Source organism: Mirounga angustirostris, unplaced genomic scaffold (assembly GCF_029215605.1).
Source record: "Mirounga angustirostris isolate CCGP_5_RB_7025 unplaced genomic scaffold, mMirAng1.0.hap1 SCAF_5, whole genome shotgun sequence".
Taxonomy (NCBI): domain Eukaryota; kingdom Metazoa; phylum Chordata; class Mammalia; order Carnivora; family Phocidae; genus Mirounga; species Mirounga angustirostris.
The window spans coordinates 79,443,540-79,464,625 of record NW_026991713.1 but is presented as its reverse complement, the minus strand read 5'-3'; the positions used below and the strand labels follow the sequence as shown (position 1 = coordinate 79,464,625).

The 21,086-nt window shown below is 37.5% G+C and overlaps 1 protein-coding gene across 6 annotated transcripts in view; it reads right to left on the bottom strand.

The window, feature by feature from the left end:
* ITPR2 (inositol 1,4,5-trisphosphate receptor type 2) overlaps nt 1-21,086 on the bottom strand; it is a 496,243-nt gene that overhangs the window by 309,588 nt on the left and 165,569 nt on the right. For all 6 annotated transcript variants that reach the window (XR_010411569.1, XR_010411571.1, XR_010411570.1 and 3 more), the window contains one exon: nt 19,654-19,804. Coding sequence is in view for 3 of the 6 variants with exons in the window: in XM_064591479.1 (XP_064447549.1) it covers nt 19,654-19,804 (151 nt within the window). In the remaining 3 variants the exon portion in view is untranslated. The remainder of the gene's footprint in view (nt 1-19,653; nt 19,805-21,086) is intronic.

The following is a 21,086-nucleotide window of genomic DNA, read 5'->3' as shown; positions in this document are numbered from 1 at the left end:
TTATTTAGATTTGCATGGAAAATAATCATTTAATCCAAATGATTATTACACAGAAATTTAGCCCAGACAATTCTTTTCCCCAAATATAGATCCTGTCACCAAGAAATTAAAATCTAGAGGCCAGAACCATAATAATATGTAACACATTTTGTCAATGACATGGGGGGGTTCGTCCCTGTTCTACCACATCCTTAGATGCCTATGGCACGTGGTCGCCACAAAACTCTCCTGACATCTCCTTGTATGGCCAATTTTTTAATTTGAGAGGTCCCAAATTAAAAGATGCTATATTTTCTGGAGTTGCTTGGTGGTGATGAGAAGTGCTTAAATTGTGAACTCCCACAGCTTGGAAAACATAAGTCAAATGCCACATAAATCACAGACAGGCAAGGCTCCCAAGTATCCATTTCTCCAGAGAAAAATTTCTGATTCTAGACTGTTGAGATAAGTCAGAGGCCATCGGTTTTTCATACTGCCAAAGAAGAAATCTTACCATTTCTCCTCTCAATCATAATTAGTTAACACTACTAAAAAGGCTACTGTATCACCATATAAATCTTCTGGACAGACTAACCCCTAAAAAATCAGCTTTTCTATGTCTTTTTTATTAACCCAGCAGCCAGAATTTGGATTTATGTGTAAAGGGTGTTGAGATAGTTTGAAAAAATGGGAGTCATCTTTTGTTAAGCAAAAGTAAGAAAGAAGGAATTGCTTAGAAATAAAAACAGATGGACTTTCGGGTTCTTTTATTACATGATTGTATGGATAGTTTTACTAATCCTAATTTCCTCAAGAGAAAAACCCGAAAGTAAACAGGTATACTGAATGCATAACAGGAATGATGGCCGGGAGTGGCTGAGAATACATAGTTTGTTTCTTTGTTTCTTTGATGGTTCCGATGAGTTAAGTTCCCATTACCAATTCCAGAGAAGTAAAAAGCAATGAGATCCACATAACACGGAAGCTGAGCTGACCATGATTTAACTGTACCTATTCAGAAGTCGTATTACTGCTTGTGAGCATTATTGCACTCAACAATCATTAACAGTTATGTGGATTTCTAGAAAGCATAAGAGATATAATAGAATCTTACTCGATTGAAATTTACCTTATGAGTATTGGTATTTTATTTAATTTAAAGTCATCTTTATTTGTGATCTTTTTCTATTAGAAATACATAACACTAGAAACGATAATTTGAATTTTCCAGTTGTTTAGATTTCAAGTAGACATTTCTGGAACCTTCTCAGCATTTATAAGAGATCATAGAAATATTCAATTAGAAAAGTTTTGTGAATAGTTGTTCACAGCAATTTAATTGTTCTGTGACTACTAAAGTCAGCTCAATGTTTTATAATGGAAGCTGAAGAATGGATAACCCAAAAACCATTCTTCCTTCCCTGAAATGTATTTTCATAGTTGGATTTGGAAAAAATGCATCTGCTGTTATAATAATTCATATGAAACAGTATGATGTTAAACCATAAAGACATGACTCAGGAAATCTTCCTACTTCCCATCCCTGCTTAGCAGCTCCTTTTAAACCTCCACTAGCTGGAAGACGCCTACATTTTAGAACTGGAGTGGCTTTCTATTTTGAACATTCTCTGGAGCAGTGCTTCCTCCCAGTGGTTGAGGGTCTGTTTATAAAAAGACTTTTCTATATGCAAAACAAAAACATTAACACAAGATCAAAGCCTTAATGAAGCTAGAGATACAAGCAGAGCAATGGGTACCATAGTATCAGCCTGGATTAAATGGAAGATCAAGACGTAACACCCTAAGAGGACATAGATAACCAGCATTCCCAGTTCAAAGTTAGATCATGGGATTTTAGAGAGCTAGATAATCCAGTCTCCATCAGGTTTTTAAACCTTGTGCTGGAAACTGCCATTCTTCTGCTTGGAGTTCTCTTAACTAGATGGTCACTTAACTTGATTTCTCACGCCTTTATGATTTCTGATACAATGTCACCTCCTCAGATGACCTCTTCTGGCCACCCTCTCTAAAGGAGGACTGCCATCACTCTGGACCCACGCACCTGCTTTACATTTCAGTCATGCCATTATTCACCATCTCATGTCATATTTTATATTTGTTTATGTGTTTATTGTATATTCCCCTCAAAAAAAGAAAAAAAACACATGAGCTCCATGAAAACGAAGATCGTGCCTAGTTTACTGCCTTGTCTCCAACACCTGGAATCGTGCCTGACACACAGTAGTCATTCAATAAATATTTGCTAGATTAATGCACTAATAAAAGAAAAAAAGATTTGATAAATGAATTATTAAAAATGAAATTGACATTTTTATTAAAAAAATTGGATCTTATTACACTAAAAATATTCCGTCTTTCATCAAGGTGAGTTTTTGCTTGCTCTCCTTTATATTTTCCCAAATTTTCTAAATTTTTTCAAAAAGCATATATAATTTCCATGTTACTTGAAAACTTATTCATTAAAAAGAAAAGAAAAAGCAATAAAATAGATACTAGTGAGAGAAGGGGAATCATGATCTGCCCTTATCAAGGGCAAATCACATCCTATGTACTTTGCTAGGCCACACAGACCCTCACTGCAGGGTGGGGGCTTATGGGGCCCATCCTGCTTTACTCAGCCAGAAAGTGGCAGAGCTTCAGATAGAGGTCAACAAATATCAACATGCAGCTTTTTTCCCCACACCATGCTGCTTTGCTAGGAGATCATCATCTTACAAATTTCCAAAGATTTTATACTAGAACTCAGAAAACCTACCCAATGCAGAAAGCAAAGATTCTCCTTTTTTAATAGTTTTTTTTTTGTTTTTTTCATTATGTTATGTTAATCACCATACATTACATCATTAGTTTTTGATGTAGTGTTCCATGATTCATTGTTCGCGTATAATAGTTTTTTTTTTTTAAATAGGCTCCATGCCCAACATGGGGCTTGAACTCACAGCCCTGTGATTAAGAGCCACATGATCTACTGACTGAGCCAGCCAGGCGACCCCCAGAGAGCAAAGATTCTAATTAAAACTGTGCATAAAAATGTGAAATTACTATTAATCGTATAATAAATTTGGTCATATTATCCCCAAGCGAACTTATCCAACCAGTTTTTATTATTTATGATGGGCCACACACTATTCGGAGCATTTTATTTGCATTGCACAATTTAATTTTAAGGGCAGCTCTTGCTCAGAAAGTATTATTAAATAACCAATGTTCATCTGGCTCTGTACTAGGGACAATGGGGGTGGGAGGACATAGGAAAGCATGGCTAAGAAAACATAAAACATATCCATAAAAAATTTAAGAAGAAATACAAGGCAGTTGAGATAGTTATAGTATAGAATGGTCAGTGTGAAGGTTGCTTTGGAAATTTTTTTTTAATTTAGAGAGAGAAAGAGTGCACACAAGCAGGGGGAGGGACAGAGGGAGAGGAAGAGAGAGAATCTCAAGCAGACTCCACACTAAGCACCTGAGCCCAACGTGGGGCTCAATCGCACGACCCTGAGATCATGACCTGAGCTGAAATCAACAGTCGGATGCTTGGCCAACTGAGCCACCCAGGTGCCCCTAAAAATTTTTTTAATTTAATTTTGTAAATCATTTTAGGGTGAGGAGAGAGAAGGGCAGCTTCACTGAAGAGACACAGTTTTGAACTAGGCTTTGAATGGAGTTGAAGATTCAGATTCGCATGATCTTTCTCAAATTATTTCACCATCCTGTGTACACACTCTTAATCTAACAAAATATGTTCCAAGTCCTGTGAGAATAAGATTATATAATATGTGCAAAAAAGTCATGAAGAATAAAAGAAAAGTATCATATAATTGTAATGTATTGACCTCAAAATGAAAAGTGGAGGACATGTGCGTGCTTTTACTACATCTCTGAAAAACAACTATTCTCCATTTCATCATGTTCTATTAGAGTGGCCACCATCCTACTAAGGAATGTGTGGTTCCATCATAGCTCATTATCTCTTACACGCTGGCTTGATTGACACACAATATCACTTCAAAAAGGAGAAGTCTTTCAGAGAAGTGGTTTATAAAGAATACTCAGTGGACAAAACAGACCATATGACACCTAATTTTCTTCATTCTAAATAAATAGTCTTTGAATACAGTATGTTGATAACCCATTTACACATTCCAACTTTCCAAAACCTTAGAATTAGAACAAAGCAAAACTTATCGAACATATGTTACCAAAATATAGTAATGTTATCATCCATCTTTTTTTGAATATCAAGTAGACTGCTTAAAAGAAAATTATTTCCCATCCCACCCACACCCTAAAGAAGTGTTATTCAAAGGATGAATTTAAAAAGCAATTCATACAAAACAGTGGTTGAGTTCTACATCCTACTTTGGATTTCATCACTGTCAAATACTGACAAAGGCATTTCAATATTCCAAACCTCAAGATTTTAATTTGCAAAGCTGACTTTAATTCTTAACAGTTGGTAATCTAAGCAATAAATGAATTTACATACTGTTTTACGATTGAGATACAATTTAGATACAATGAAATGCACAGATCTTATATGAAAGGTTTCAGCAGTTCTGCTGAAGAAGGACATACATCCATATAAACCACATGTCGTCCAGATACCGACCATTTCCATTACCCCAGAAGCTCTTTTGTGCCTTTCTCCAGGTCCTCTCCTCTACCTTCCCCCTCACCACCACCACCAAGAGCAACTAGTGTTCTGATTCATCATCACACTATAGACACGTGCATTGAATTATGTACAGTTTCACAGGTATGACTTTAGTTAAATGATCATAACCAAAGAGTACCAGTACATCAATCACTGTTAAAGTGCAGTAGGGCCTCTAGTTCCTTGCTGCTCTCCCATTGCCTCAACCAGGTAAGTATTTTTGTTGATGACTGGTGAAGTCAGAAATAGCATGTTTCTTAAATGTAAAGGTAGCATGAAACAAGAAAGGATAACTAATATAATGACTGATTCCATCAACTCCCCAAACTACAGCAACAGGTTGAAGACAGGGTAAAATCAAAACATCAAATGCCCTGTACATAGGGCCCAATAAAACCAACTGAAGTATATGATGGAAAAATGTGATATAACGGAGCACAAATTCAACTTCAGTTCTGTTCAGGTTCCATGGGGACCTATACGGTGTCATTGTTACCAAAAACACTCAGTTCACCTAGACTGCATTACAAAAGTAAAGTGTTAAGAATGAATGAGAAAAATAACTGTCCTTGCCTCTGTGCTGGTCAGACCAGTGATCGGTGACATCTGAATCCTAAGACGAATAGTTAAACTACCCAGAGAGGAGGAGACGCGCAGGTGACACCCTGGCCGTTTTCAACCATGGAGGGAACCAACATGTGGAGGTGATGTGGCTCCAGGGAACAAAAGTAGGACTGCTAATTGGAAGTTAGAGGGAAGTTAGGGTAATCTAACAAAACAGACCTAATATAACAAAAGAGACCTAATAATTGGAGCTCTTGGAAATAAGAAAGACCTGCCTTTTGCAGCAACAAAATCTTGGTCACTCTGATGTTCAAGGAGATCCCAGATGACCATTTGTAATGGGTGTTATATGAAGATTTGAAGTTTGTATATTGTGTAGATGATTTCAACAGTCCCTTTATACGCTAACATTCTATAAATTTATGTTTAGGTTCCAAAAATGTACCTTATTAGAGGTCACTGGTGGACTCTCTTCAGCAGAAATTGAGAGAACTGGGGAACCTAATCCCCAGTGTTTTAACACCTTGAAGCATCAGATTCTGAGGTTCAAACAGTATTTATAAATAGAGAAAAGAGTTGGAGTAGAGAGGAGGTGAGGACAACATGGCCCTCCTCAGTCATTCTCATTATCTGTGAGGTCATCCCTGGGTATTGATTCTGTCCTATTAACTCAATATGGTAATGGTAGTACCTCTTCCTGGGTGCCAGGGACCATTCATATCACTCCTAGAGTCACTCTAGAGTTTAAAGAATAAGAATAAATCCCACACTAAACTGTGGAAGGTGCTCCCCTCACTGTGTGACTAATACCTTTGGGAAACCAAAAGGCAAAAAACTACACATGATGCCTTTGTTTCTGACAAATCCCACAGAAACACGGACAAACACAGAATCAGTCTCCTGCCTCTACTAGTCAATCAATTATGAAGTCTAACAAAAATAATTTTATGTATTATAACTTTATGTGAGTAACATCTGACTGAGAGAACCAAAAGGAAGAGGTACTTCGTGACTTAGTGTACTATGTAAATTATGCATGCATCATACCCATTAAGTCCTTGTGAAATTTATTAACTTACACAGTTAGCAAGTGAATATTTCAATCACATTACTCTATGAAGGTGGTGCATCAGAGATCACTGGAAAGGTATAACATTAATCACTAAAACTGCTCAAATAAAATTGCAGGAACAAAATACCAGGAAATATTTTAACATGAACTGGCATTTGTCATGTTCTCTCTCCTTCATTGCAAGTTTGGAAAGTGAAACTAGAAGTTCATAAGTAATAAAAGAAAAACAATCCTATATTTGGAATGTCATGGTCCAGAAAATATTTTTAATATTCAAACACTTACATTTTATATAAAACATGTAATTTACATACATTCATTAAATGCATTTCACTCAGTATTTTTCAAAGCCTAGTATGTAAATAATAGTATATTATGCATGGTACAAGTCAACTTATAGAATCAGAAAGAAAATCTGTTTTCATAGTTTTTCTCCCCACTTTGCTTCTTTCGGTCAATAAATCTGAAACTTTATTAAGGAATTATCCAGATGGTAAATCTAAGAGTCATGGAGCCTTTTGTAAGTCTACTAGAAAAAAAACAGACTTATAAAACATAATTACAAAATTAAGAAAAGAAAGACACAAATATATATTTGGAATATTAGGACCTCTAAATACTTTTGTCCTCCAAATACATGCATATTTATGTAAGGCTTGGCACTTACATACGTTCATCCTAATGATAAGTGAGATATGAAAGTATATATGAGATACAGAAATGTGTCTAAGAAGATAAAATTGCTTAGAATTACTGGGGAAACAGCAAGAGACAGAGCTAGAGACATCTGATGCATATTATGAAGACCCTTGGGCATCAACTTAAAGAACTGAGTTATTCTCCAGAGAAGATGAGAGCTAGTAAAAGAGCTAGAGTATGTGATTTAGAAGGATCCTTATGTTGGAATGTGGAGAAAAGAGCCAAAAACGGACTCAGGGAGACCAGTCAGAAATTTATTGCAGCAAGTGAAGAGGAACATTCAGCTTCAAGAGATATTTAAGGGGTAAAACTTTTAAGACTTGTGATTGAAACTTTGTTTCTGAGAAAAGCCAACCATTCAAGAAGAGATGATTATTGGTTTAAAAAATCTTTTTTGATCTGACCTGTAATCGCTTCAAGTAAAATCAAAACTCTTCAGTAAACACCTACTGTTTAGTACTAAACTTCCTTGGAAACTAAACTTGGAAAAAGAAAACAGCACCCCTGCAGATAAAGAAATCATCTAGATAGAAAGTAGTATAATAATAGCAGAAAAAACATCAACTGTAGGGCTGTGGGTTTTTTTTAAGGAAGTGGAGAAAAAGGAAAAGAAATCTGAATTCAAAATTTGGCTCGGCAAGCTACAAGCTGCATGGATCTTAGGCAATTTCCTGGACAAAACAGTGACCATAATATCTAATTGCTGGAGTGCAATAAGGTTTAAAAGTAAAAGTGTGCGGGACACCTAGGTGGCTCAGTCAGTTAAGTGTCTGCCTTCAGCTCAGGTCATGATCCCAGGGGTCCTGGGATCGAGTCCCGGATCGGGTTCCTTCCTTGGTGGGGAGCTTGCTTCTCCCTCTGCCTGCCGCTCCCCACTGCTTGTGCTCTCTCTCTCTCTCTCCCTCTCTCTGACAAATAAATAAATAAAATCTTTTAAAAAAATAAAAGTATGCAAAAGATAGATCTCTAGGTGTGTTAGGTGTTGAATATAAATAATAAATACCCTATTATAGTAATCTTTTGCCAATATGTGGCCTGGCACGTGGTAGAAACTCAGTATAAAGTAGACATATTACATAGTTATTCTGTACCTATTTTTAGACATGCATTTGAGTTTTAAAAGGAACATGACCTAACATAGATCCTGTGTTTGAAACTTTCTGGATATTTGAAGAGAGGATTAAGCCCAAAGGGGGATGAAGTCCTTTTAGGCTTTATTAATAACTAAGAGGAAACTGGACAGTTACACAGGCATTTTTTCTAAAACTTACAAAAGCTTAAAGCTGGGAGGCGGGGGGGGGGGGGGGACGGGACGGATGCGTTAAGCCAGAAAGAACTCAGAGGAACAGTCAGCATAGCGCAAAGCTGTGGGAGAACCAGACTCAGAAGATCAGAATGTCACAGAAATTCTTCCTTCATATTTGAAGAAGAGGATTCTGGAAAAGACTTGCTTCCCAGAACAGGTTTCTGATGCCACTGATTCTGGGGCATTTGGAAGTAGGCAGCTTCTAGAAAACTTTCATATCTAGAACTTTCTTGTGCATTTAAATGTCTTAATGTTTTTATTTTTCTCCCTAATCTCTATTTCCTATAAGATCATAATCATTTTTTTCTTCCGAATCTGAATTTCCTATGAGATCTTAATCTTGACCCACAGCTTTTCCCATCATGGTATTTTTCTGGAAGATACCTATGGTGGATGCTGTGATAGTCAATGCCCAGATTCCCTCTCAGGGATGAGGGACAATATACTGCCTCACCTGCTGGGAGCTACTCAGAGAACAGCCCTCAAATGTCAGCCCTGGGTGGGGACGGACTATTCTGAAGAGATCCACCTTAAGCAAGGCTACACACCCATTGCAGGGCAGCCCATGGGGGTGGCTCAGCCCCCACCCTTACTCCAATGGGAGACAACTCTGAAAGGACATCCCAACTGCAGACATCTCCCCTCATCCCAAAGTTTTCCCACTAGGTCTGCATCACAACCTGATTTCTCCCTTTGCCCGATCCTGCTTCTTTCCCTTCCGTTCTACTGGGGTTGATCCTAAGAGTAACCTAATAAACCTCCTTCATGCTAATCTCTGACTCAGGTTCTGCTTCCTGGGGAACACAACTTGCAATAAATAACTCCAGAGATTTGGGGACATTGGCATCATTGTTACTGCCATTGCTGTTCTTATTTAAAAATCAGTGGAAGATGGGTGCCTGGGAGGCTCAGTTGGTTGAGCATAAATTCAAAGAATAAGGCCATCCAAAGAAGAACCTTGAGAGGCAGAATAGGAAAAAATAAGTCCAGAAATCCCTCCAAGAGATTTTCACATGAATGGTAATGGTGGTATCTTCTCCCTACAAGTAAACCTTGCTAACGCTTCTGAGGACTGTGAACTCCCCTGCAAACTTAAATCCTTTATAGAGACCTGGAAAGAGCTCAGTCAGATGAAAAATTAAAAGAAGATGAAGGAACACTTGAAAGAGTCCTTAAAATGAAAGCTGCCTTATACCTTAGGTACTTGTTCTTCAGTTATGGTCATCATATTAAACCTTATTTCTTTTCATTGTCATCCCCATCTCCACATATATATGTCTTCAGCCTCACCTGCACCCAGGTAAATCCTTGCTTGCTTGCTTTTTTTGTGATACACTTAATATTTTAAGTGAACAAAGGTTTCTGGTGTCAAGGCATTCTAGCTGGTGGCTTTACAAAGAGTGATCACAGCTATTAACCAGGAGACAAACACTTCATGGATATTGGCTAAAAGGAATGTTTTGCAACACACGTTAAAAAGAACACCATTCAGTGAGTGAATGAGAATTACATACTAATCTTCAAAGAATCACAGTTTTGAACTGAAAGAGACCGTAAAGATCAGTTAGACTAATCTAATTTTATAAAGGAAGAAACTATTTTCTGGCAGATATTTTGCCGGCAAATACTTTCTTCATTTCCCACCCATATAACAATATTAAAAAATGTTTCTGCTCCACCTCCCATCTCAATTTCCCTTCTTTTTAACAGCAACTATGCTGCCAGAAAAAGCATATTTCAAGGTGGATCATGTAAAGTCCCTGCCAAGACAAAAAAAAAAAAAATTTAAACTGAAGAAATAGCCAGTTGTTTGCCACGAGATAGGGAGTTAGCTTGCTCTTACACTCTCTTCCCCAAATCTCCTGGGGCAAGGGATGCTCCCAGACAGACATATATCCAAGTGCCTCTTACCACCCGCCCGTCTTATCTCTTCCCTCCCCTGGGTGGACCCACAGGACTCTAAGTCACCCAGTGCAGCTCCAGTTCTTTCAGGGCATTGTGGTTATCTGTTTCTTATTCTGTAAAACCAAAGGCACTTTCAGCTCCAAACCTGAAGCCCCAAAGAAAGGGAATCCTAAAATTAAATGGAATTCTCCATTTGACTTTTGTAGTGATTTCCCATTTTCAACATTAGAACACATATATACCAATCAAAGAGATTATCTGGTCACTGATTAGGAACTGGCCCACATTTCAGGGCTTGGCTATGGAAACTCCCAAGTTGTAAAAAAAAAAAAAAAGGCAAAATGATAGAAGATTACAAGAAACTATTCAGCTCTTTTTTGGTGTTTTGGTAGTTTTCTGATGTATCGCATTTTCAAACTGTGGTGAGCTCAAGGCCGGGGAGACAACTGTGAAAAGAAATGACTGTCTTGGCCTAGATACCCTAACTAGGCCTACATCATACTCCAGGGTTAAGACTTCATTGCTCCATGTTGGAGGCTTAAATTTGAATCCCAGTTCCACTCAAATGACAGACAAGTGGAAAGACATTGACAGGATAACTAAATACTAAGTTAGACCCAAACCATTCCCAGACTGTGTCACGTTCTGCATTCTGTTCAAATGGAGACGAGGCTTTCTCTGACTACCCAAAGTTAACATGTTATGTTGTTCATTAGAAGAATGCAAGTCGTATTCACATTTGTTCCCAAATATTTGAATGACTCTCTAGGAGAGCAAAATGTACCCACCCTGCTATAAAAAAGTGATCTTAATTAGTACTATTATCAATCCTTGGATTGTATATCCTTCAGCAGGCATAAAGAGGAAGAAAAGTATAATTTTTTAAAATAGAATGTACTTTCAAAAGTGTATTGAAAATATCTGACTTTACAGCCAAAGAAAGATAAATATCATATGATTTCATTCATATATGGAATTTAAGAAACAAAACTGATGAACATAGGGGAAGGGAGGGAAAAATAAAATAAGATGAAATCAGAGAGGGAGACAAACCATGAGAGACTCAACTCTAGGAAACAAACTGAGGGTTGCTGGAGGGGAGGGGGTTGGGGGATGGGGTAACTGGGTGATGGGCATTAAGAGGACACTTGATGGAATGAGCACTGGGTGTTATATGCAACTGATGAATCTCTAAATTCTACCTCTGAAACTAATACACTATACATTAATTAAATTGAATTTAAATAAAAATTTTTTTAAAAAAAGAAAATATCTGACTTACCAGCCAGCATATGCATTGGCTTTTCACTTCTATACCTGACAAAGAAGAGCCCTGCTTGACATAATCCTTCTACCCAAAAGATCAATTACACTGAATGGGGCCTGTGCGTTCTAAATCACTGAGAGCAAATGATAGGTATTAGGCAAAGCAAATTGACTCAACAGCATAGCCTGCTGGGAGTGAATACATTTGTTCGAAAACAGTATTTCTTTTCGTAAGTGAGTACATAGCCAACGAAAGGTATCGGATGGGTGGTTCCGAAGGTCAGGCCCTTCTATTTCACGATAGCACAGGACAGGGCGGTGCCAGCTCCCAGCGTCTCCATGTGAGTATGCCTGCATCATTTTCCGAACGGACCACCTCGAAGGCACAAAAATGAAAAGCTGCTTCTCAGCCTAGCAATTTCTGCCAAGCATGCCACCTAAAGCCACAGTGATGGTGAGCAGTCACAGCCTGGCGGCTAGATTCAGACCCCCAGCCAACTCTAGAATGAGGACAGCTCACCGGGACACAGAGTGGGCTGCACTGTTCCCAAGGACCCAGAAGAGGAAAACGTCTGGAATCGCCACTTTCCAAGGCAGACATCCCCAGAAACTCAAACACTAATCACTGACATCTAAACCTACAGGATTTCCCAGAAACACAAATGAATGTTGTAGGTGCACACCCTCCTTAAGGCAAGCACCACTGAGGCCTGCACAAAATGGAACTCCAGGAACTCTAAGCCCTTTCCTTCTGGACATTCCTCTTCTTCTGCTCCCATGGGTCTGACCTGCCAAACAGCTACCAAACACATTTCTCTGAATGTCCAACCCCAACTGTGCTGGAGCAGAATTAGTAAGTGGTATGTAGATCACAAGGATAAAAAAAGACCTGGTTCGATTGCACAAAATTTTCCAGACACGGTATGAGAAAGAAAGATTATTATCACTTACTTAAAGGAATTGGTTCATCTAGCAACAATGCTTACAAATTTACTTCCTATTTTTAAAAAATCGTGCTTTGCAAATGACTTCCAATTGAATAAGGTTTCATTAAAATAGGAAAATATAATCCAGATCACTTAAATATAAAAGAGCCAAGATGATGATACACTGGGTATTGCAATGTGGCCACATTGCTACAGCTCCCATGAGTTGTCCTTTCAAATAACAGTTCTTTTTCCCCCCAGGTACTTTCTGTAATCTGGGATTTCCTCTCTGGCATCAACCTCTGTCTCATCCTGTACCACAGGAATTTTTCCCAGGCCTGAAAAGCCTGTCTCCACCTTTAGAGATTCCAGAAATGTGTTCTCTCTTGCTTCTTTTGTTAAGAATTTAGAGAGTCTAATAGAACCTTTGTTAGGAATTTATAGTCTAATAGAACTCAGCTATAATAACACACCTCCTAGGACAGAAGATAATGCTTTCAGTTTGAAGTGTCATCTTATATATAATAAATCATTTTCCCACTTGTCTAATTATTAAGTCGTTAACTTTTTGTTTTGAAACACTTTCAAATTTATGGGAAGAGTTGCAAGAATAATACAAAGAACCACTATAATACCTTCTGCCCAGTTTTATGAGATTCACAAATTTGGCTGTATTTGCATCCTCTCTCTCTCTCTCTCTCTACATACATAAATATATATCTTTCCTGTACTATTTAAGAGTTAGCTTCACACATCCTGACCTTTTAACTCTCAATTCTTCACCTTGTATTCGGTAAAAACAAGGACATCCTCTTACATAACCACAGTACAATTATAAAATTCAAGAAATCTGATCTACTAGCACAATCGAATATACAATCCATATTCAAATTTCACCAATTGGGCCAATAATATCTTCTGTAGATGATACTCTCCCTGATCCAAAATCACATATCGTATCCAGTTGTCATGTCTCTTTAATCTCCTTTAATTTGGAACAGTTTTTTAGCCTTTATCTTTCATGACATGGACATTTGGAAAAGTTCAAGCCAGTTATTCCATAAAATTTCCCACAATTTGTACTTGTCTCAAGATTCTTCACAATTAGCGGGAAATTCTGAATTTTTGTCAAGGATAATTCCTAGGTGATGTTATGTCCTTTTCGGTGCATCACATCTACAGGCACACGACATTGCTTTGCCCCCATTTCCTTTTATTTTAAGCTCTCTATTTTGTTTACTTAGCTTAAAAAATATCCATATTTAAGAGACTGAACCCGTACACTTTTTTTAAAAAATTTATGACCAAAATTCGAACCTCAGTTACAATTTTTCTAAAATATTAGCTCATTGGACTACCTCATGGTATGTACTGCACTGTCTCTGTGGTTTTCCCACACCTTTGTATATGAAGCTAAAGTAGAGTGTGTTGTTTCCTGCTTGGTCTTTGACTGATACACCACTTGAGTAGCACTTGCCATAGACCTCAACATCATTGTGGCTTTCCAGAAGCTGTGGATAACTAAGGCACCTCAACAGGCCCCAAACAGGGATGGCAAACGACAGCAGTCATTGGTTGAAGAGCATTAAGTTTACGTTATATTGTTCAATATTGCTAGCAACATGATACACCCAAGCTTCGTATCCTATAAAACTGATTTTATCTCTAGATTTTGTGACAAATACAGATATGATAAATCCAGCTTTATGTCATCATCATTCCTCAATAAATTTGAAGGCTAGATAGAGAAAAAATATATATTAGCTTATTGGACTAATAAATAATCAAGTGGTACAAATGATAGGAAGACTAATTTCTTATGCTTTAGCTCTTAGCAATGCTGCTAACTAACTAGTGCGTCTTGGGCAAGTTAATTAACCTCCCTGAATATACTTTTCTATATTTGCACATTAAAATAAAACTTTCTAAAAAGTTAATAATTAACACAAGTTAACATTAAATAAATGTTGAACATTAGTATAAGCAAAAATGATTCCTCGGGAAGGATTTCTAGAGGTGAGCGGAAGGAAGAAAGCCCAGCATAACAACATTTCTCAGAGGTATCTGTAATTCAATTACAATTGTTATCAAATCATGCTTAACAACAAACTATGTTTTCTCACAGTTTATATTATGTACCCAATCATAGGAATGTATAAAAATATAATTTACTCCCTGATTTGCAGATATCAAGGAAGGGATCTTTTTTTTTTTTAAAGATTTTATTTATTTATTTGAGAGAGAGCACATGAGAGTGGGGAGGGTCAGAGGGAGAAGCAGACTCCTTGCCGAGCAGGGAGCCTGATGCGGGACTCGATCCAGGGACTCCAGGATCATGACCTGAGCCGAAGGCAGTCGCTTAACCAACTGAACCACCCAGGCGCCCCTATCAAGGAAGGGATCTTGAAATTATGTCCTTAAATTCAAATTAATTTCAATACACCAAAAACTAGGATAACAGAATTCTTGGGTATTTATTCATAAGGGGATAGGCACATTCTTTCAGATTCCAAAAATCTAGCCAAAATCCGTAAACTCCTTTCCACCAATTAGGAAAATCTATTTCCCCAAATCAAGAGACACTGTTCTATTCGACATACCAGTCTCAAAAGGAAGAAACCTCTGAGTCTCGGTTCATTCAGTACATATATAGATATTTTCCATCGATACGTCATAAAGTTTCTTAGAGAATTATAATTGGCTCATAAAAACTATTATGAATCTATTTTAATACTGGAGTAAAAGTGTGGTGTTTCATATCTTAATAATGGAGTAAAATACAGTGTGTCATTGTTAAGCACAAATCACACTACATGGGAGGTAATCCACGTAAAACCACTTAGCACATAAAGTACTCAATGAATATTAGCTACGTAGAAAGTATATTTATATATGCCAACAAATAATTAAAATTACTAGCGTTACTTTTTGCTTGGCTTCCAAGATATCCCATTGTCCTGGGGTTCTTCTTTACTCACTAGCTGCTCTGTCCCAGTCTCTCGTGCTGACACTTCCTCTCATCTCATGGCTCAATGTTGGAGGGTCCCAGGATTCAATCTTTAGACCTCATTTCTCCCCAATCAACAAGTACTCCCTAAGTGATCTTATTCAGTTTGATATTTTGAATGTCTTCTATACACTAATTCTCACATTTATAATTTCTACCCTGACATTACCCTGAAGTTTCATTCATCTATCCAGCTGTCGACATAACATCTCCACTTGGATGCCCAATAGGTATTTAAACCTAATGTGCCCAAACAGAAATCCTGATTTTCCCTCCAACCCCCTCATCCACCAGTCCTTCCTACCTTGATGATAGTACCACATTTACCCAAATGTTAATTCAAACCTGGGAATAATCTCTTACTCTCCTCATTCTCATTCCACATTCACGTCCTATCAGTTAAGACTGTAAAATTCCCAATTCATCCACTTTGCCCCTACTTTACCACTACTCTCCTAGTTCATCACCATCACCTGATTCCCCAAAAGCCTCCTAACTATGGTCTTCCTATCACTATGCCCACATCAGTATTCTCCATTCTCTACTCAGCAGCCAAAATTATATCGTATCAATCCCTTCTCACACCCTTCCAAAAGTTGAGCATCAAACTCAGAACAAAATTCAAATTCACAGGTCTGCAAGGCTTTACAATCCAGGGTTCTCCAACCTTCTCTCCTATTATTCTCCCCTCTCTCACTTTACCTCAGCCAAAATGGCCTTCGGGCTACTCCTCCTACATGTCAAGTTTATTCTGCCTCAGGGCTTCCTTGACACATGTAGGTCTCTGCTCAAATGTCAGAGGTTGTTCAATCTATTCTGTCCTCCTCCCCACTTACTCTACCACTCTCCATATTGTCCCACTTTATTTTTCTTCATAGCATTATCTGAATTTAGTGTATATTCATATGTTTATTATCTGTCTCCCTCAGTAGGGAGAAGGGAGGGACTCTGCCTTTGTATTTATTAACTGTCTGTCCTCCTTGTGGCTAAGGACTTTAACTTCTCTATTCCCAATAGTAGAACAGTGTCTGGCATGCAATAGTAACTCAATAAATTCTTGTTGAAAAAATTAAAAATGGTTCTCAAATTGTTGACAGAATGATTAAGAAATCCAGAGATGAATGGAGTCCATGAGAAAATATGAGAATTATAAATAACTTAAAAGAGTAAAAAATGTGTCTTATAGGGTAGACACGGACATGACAGAGAGAATGCAAACAAGATATTTGCAAATTTTTAGAGGAAAAGTAAGACTTTCCCTTAGGATAAAATTCTGAAAGCAGACTGTGAGCACTGAGACCAATAGACCAATAGTGAAGACCAATTTCTAACTTTTAAAGAATGATTTGGTTCAGAGTAAACTGGAGATTATAAAAGCATCACACCAAGAAGCACCCTTAATATTGACATCTCAACTCTTGTGTACCCTCTGGGACTGTTAAGAAGAGGCTCTCACTGGTGAGATTCAGAAAACAGAAATAGGATAGACCACTGGCATGTCCCCTGCCATTTACCATTGTTGTTCTTGGCTTTTCCTTTGCTTTCATTCAGATATTGTTCATAGACTTTTATTTTTATAAAATTTTAAATTTATATAAAAGATGCAAGAAGAGTACAAAACGCTTATATATCTTTTCATTTTTTTCTCCACTTGCTTTCATAGCACCTCCCCCTACACACCACAACTCTCTCTTAATATACACTACATATTACAGTTTTATCATGCTATGTCTTAGAGATCACCATTCCAGACAATTTCACCATGGAGAACTTAGGCTATCTTTTATTTACAGAATGTTTTCTTGGATTGTAATTTTAAATATAAGTTCTGCTCCACGGTTTTATTTTTCTTCTTCAGAGGAACTCCAATTACTCATATGATGGCTCTTCTTTGCCTTTCTTCCATTTCAACCACTTTTTCTCTGACTCTTTTTACTTGTTTCTTCATATCACTGACATTCTCATCATTGTTTTCCTGCCTTTCTTCAATGGTGCATATTATACTTTCCTTCAAATCTATTCTTTTGATAATGTAATTTAGTCTGTATATCTAAAAAGAATAAAGTCTACCATTTTATTCTATTTCTTTCCTGAGTCCAATAAACTTTCATTTCATCTCCTCCTGGCTTTTTGTCCACTTCTAACCTTAGTTTTTTAATCTATGATTCAAGGTGGTTTTCATATCCCAATTTTTGTTTGAAGATATTTAATTAACTTTAGAGTCTCATGTTACAATTTTCTTTTCTTTCATGGTTAGTTTTCAGAGGAGAATTTCCATCAAATGAAATGTTTTGATTCTCCATTCTATTTTGATCTTAGAGTAGCTTCATATATAGGAGGACTGATTTCATATATGCATTTCTTGGACAAGGTTGACAATATGAGCTGGTTCACATAATTTTCAGTTCAAGAACACTCCCTTGTCAGAGTGGCAAAGTTCAATTTCTTTAAAGTCTAGCTCTTGGTGGATGGCAATGGAAAGGAATTACATACATTTCCTTTGATTTTTTTGTTTCTTTTATCTTGTGGTACTTAGGATTTCATCATCTTGCTTCTTTTTCCCTTCACCAACAAGATTCCAAAGGGTGACTCTCCCTCATCCCTAGGGATGAACATTAACCCACTTCATCTATAGAAGCATTGCTTTTCCACAGCTGCTACCTGTGTACTGTTAAGCCCCTTCCTCTTTATTCAGTGCTCTTATCTACCTGGATTCTCTGTCAATATTTTCACACTTAGTGTAGACTTTCTTTCTGAGGGAGATTTGCATACAATCCCTTCTTGTCTCTTCTGCATAGTTTTCCCAGAACCTTCTAACTGTCGGCAAAGGCTTGCAGTGAGAACTCGTGAGACAGCTCTACTGAAAACTGATGCTACCTTTCTACTTACACCTGAAGTTTGAATTGTCCTCTGTCTTCTACTTCTGCTAAAGGTGAGGGATTTATATGGTTAAATGTAGTCTGATTGATCTCTACAGATTTCTGGAAGATGTAGAAATTATTGAGATTTAGGCAGCAGCAATTAATTACTTCAGCTACCTGGAAGTTCCTCATTTATAATTCTTAACGAGATATTTCTTCCTTAAGTCTGAGATTACATTTCTGGTTTTACTTTTTTAATCCTGCAGTAGACATTGCAGTGGACACCTTGTGCTCTACACAGGTCCCCTCTTCAGAGTTCAGGCACATTTTCTCCTAGTTGTGGAGCATCATAGTTGCCAACCTCCCATGATGCCTCTCACTAAGAATGACCCTTGGCCAAAGGAAACTGCCTTACCCAAGGTTACACTCCCCCCTCCACGATAAAGCCATCAATCAATGGTTGGCTGATACAAGAATACAAAACTCAGTACCTTTGCCTTAATTTATGACAACTGCCAAGGGCCACCCTGCTGTAGAGCTAACCTGTAGGATCAGTTGATGGCTCAGTTATAATTGCAGTGTGGATCAGCTTCTCTATCTGCCCAATCCTACCTTCTTCACTTCCTTAGAGGTGTATATCCTGAAAACATTCTTCAATATACCCTCGGCAAACAATTCTCTACCTCTCACTATTTACAAGGCATCCAACCTAAGACAATCACCATCAAAAAAATTTTTGAGTTATGAGATTGGCACTGTTATAAGTACCTTGAATATATTGTATACATTCATTTAATTCTCACAAGGAAGCTGTGAGGAAGATACTATTACTATTATCTTCATATCTCAGATGAGAAAATAAACTCTTAGAAAAGTTAAGTACCTTGCCTAAGTTAATAAATGGTAAAGGCAGGATTTGATTACAGCACTCTGACTCAAAAGCCCATTCTCTTATCCACTTCACTATACTGCCTCTCACACTGGTTTTGCATTCACTGCTTCTCTGGTATGACCACTACTGTTCCAATTCTTTGCACTTTTCTGTGCTCTGCTATGAAGCATAGCCAGCATATCACACATACCAGGATGATCACAAATATTAAGATGTTTTTATTTTTTAACACATAATACTTTCACTAATGGATTAGCTGTAACATTAGTTGCCAAAGTTGGAACTCATTGATCTATGAATTTTTCCTTCAAATTTTTAATTTAAAAACAGAGAAGAAAGTTTATAAATTATAAATCCAGCCTATTATCACTTAGTCCTATTATAGAATCACTTTTCATTTGTACACATACATTAGCAGGTACATGTTAACAACAATTTCTCTGTAGATTTGTTTTTATCTCACCTTCAAAAAGATCATAATTTTTCTCAAAAAATTCTTACCTCCATCTTGAAATTTGCTCAACCTTTCAAAATATGATGACATGGGGGCCTGTACAATATCTAGGATAGCCAGAAGTGTTCTTGTTAGTCTTAACAATTCACTGAAACTATAAAATCCAAAGTATATAAGATTCCGAGCCAAGTGTACCACCTTAAGAAAAAGGGAAGGGGAGTGGGAAAGAAACAAAAAACATTAGAAACTGAAATTAACATTGATTTTTTTTTTTTTTTAAGTAGGCTCCATGCCCAGCATGGAGCCCAATGGGGGGATTGAACTCATGACTCTGAGATCGAGACCTGAGCTGAGATCACAAGTCGAACGCTTCACTGACTGAGTCACCCAGGTGCCCCTAAAATTAACATTGATTTTTTTATATTATCCAAATTAGTGAAGGTATTTCTAAACTTTCTAATTCTTAATACCTAGGAATTAAAATGTCTGAAAAAGCAATCAAAATAAGGCCAGTTTGCCATCTCTCTCAAAAGCCCAGATTACAAGATGAGGTGTCTGATCCACAGCCAGCAAGGAAGCCGAAAAGAGATTTTAGGTTTATCAAGGTGCTTAAAGAAATTTACATTAGATGATTTACTTAAGTAAATATTAACTTATTTAAGTCAGTAGGATATCACTTAATAAATGGTTACATTAATGAATTACTTTAATAAATGGCTATTATACAGGAATTTGTCCAGAAATAATTTGTTCCCTATGCTGCTTTGTGGTCTTCTGGACACTATAAGACATTCTAGGTATGACAGCCAGCTTCCAGCATGGTCCCCAAAGTATGGTCTCTTTTCACACTGAGCCAAGGATGGTCCATGTGACAAACAGAATACAACAGAAGTAATAGCATTCCACTTCCAAGATTAGGTTAGAGAAGATTGCAAGCTCCATCTTGGGCTCTCTCTCTCTCTCTCTAGTGGCTTGCTCTGGGTACCATGCCATAAAGACACAGGCAGCCTGTGGAAAGCCCCACCTGGCAAAAAGATGAAGCCTCTGGCCAACAGCCAGCAAGGAGATACGGCCACCAAGAAACGCATGAGTGAGCTTAGCAGCAGGTCATCTAGCTGGAAATAACTGCAACCCCAGTCAACAGCTTGATTACAACTTCATGAGAATCCCTGAGCCAGAACCACCTAACCATGCATTTCCAGATTCCTGACCCATAGATACTGTAAAATAATAAGTGCTTGTTCCTTTGGGCTAAGTTTGGAGGTAATCTCTTATACACCAGTAGATACCTAATACACCAGGTGTCAAGTAATGGCATCTTTTCTCTAGTTTTGTCACTATATCCCCCAAATGATATTAAGATCAAAGGTATTCCAATTCAGTTTAATGAAGCTAAAAATTTCACTTCCATGGAGATCAGAGAAAAAAATGTATCCAAACAAATTACAATGTATGCAAATTGTCTTTGTTCATGAAATGC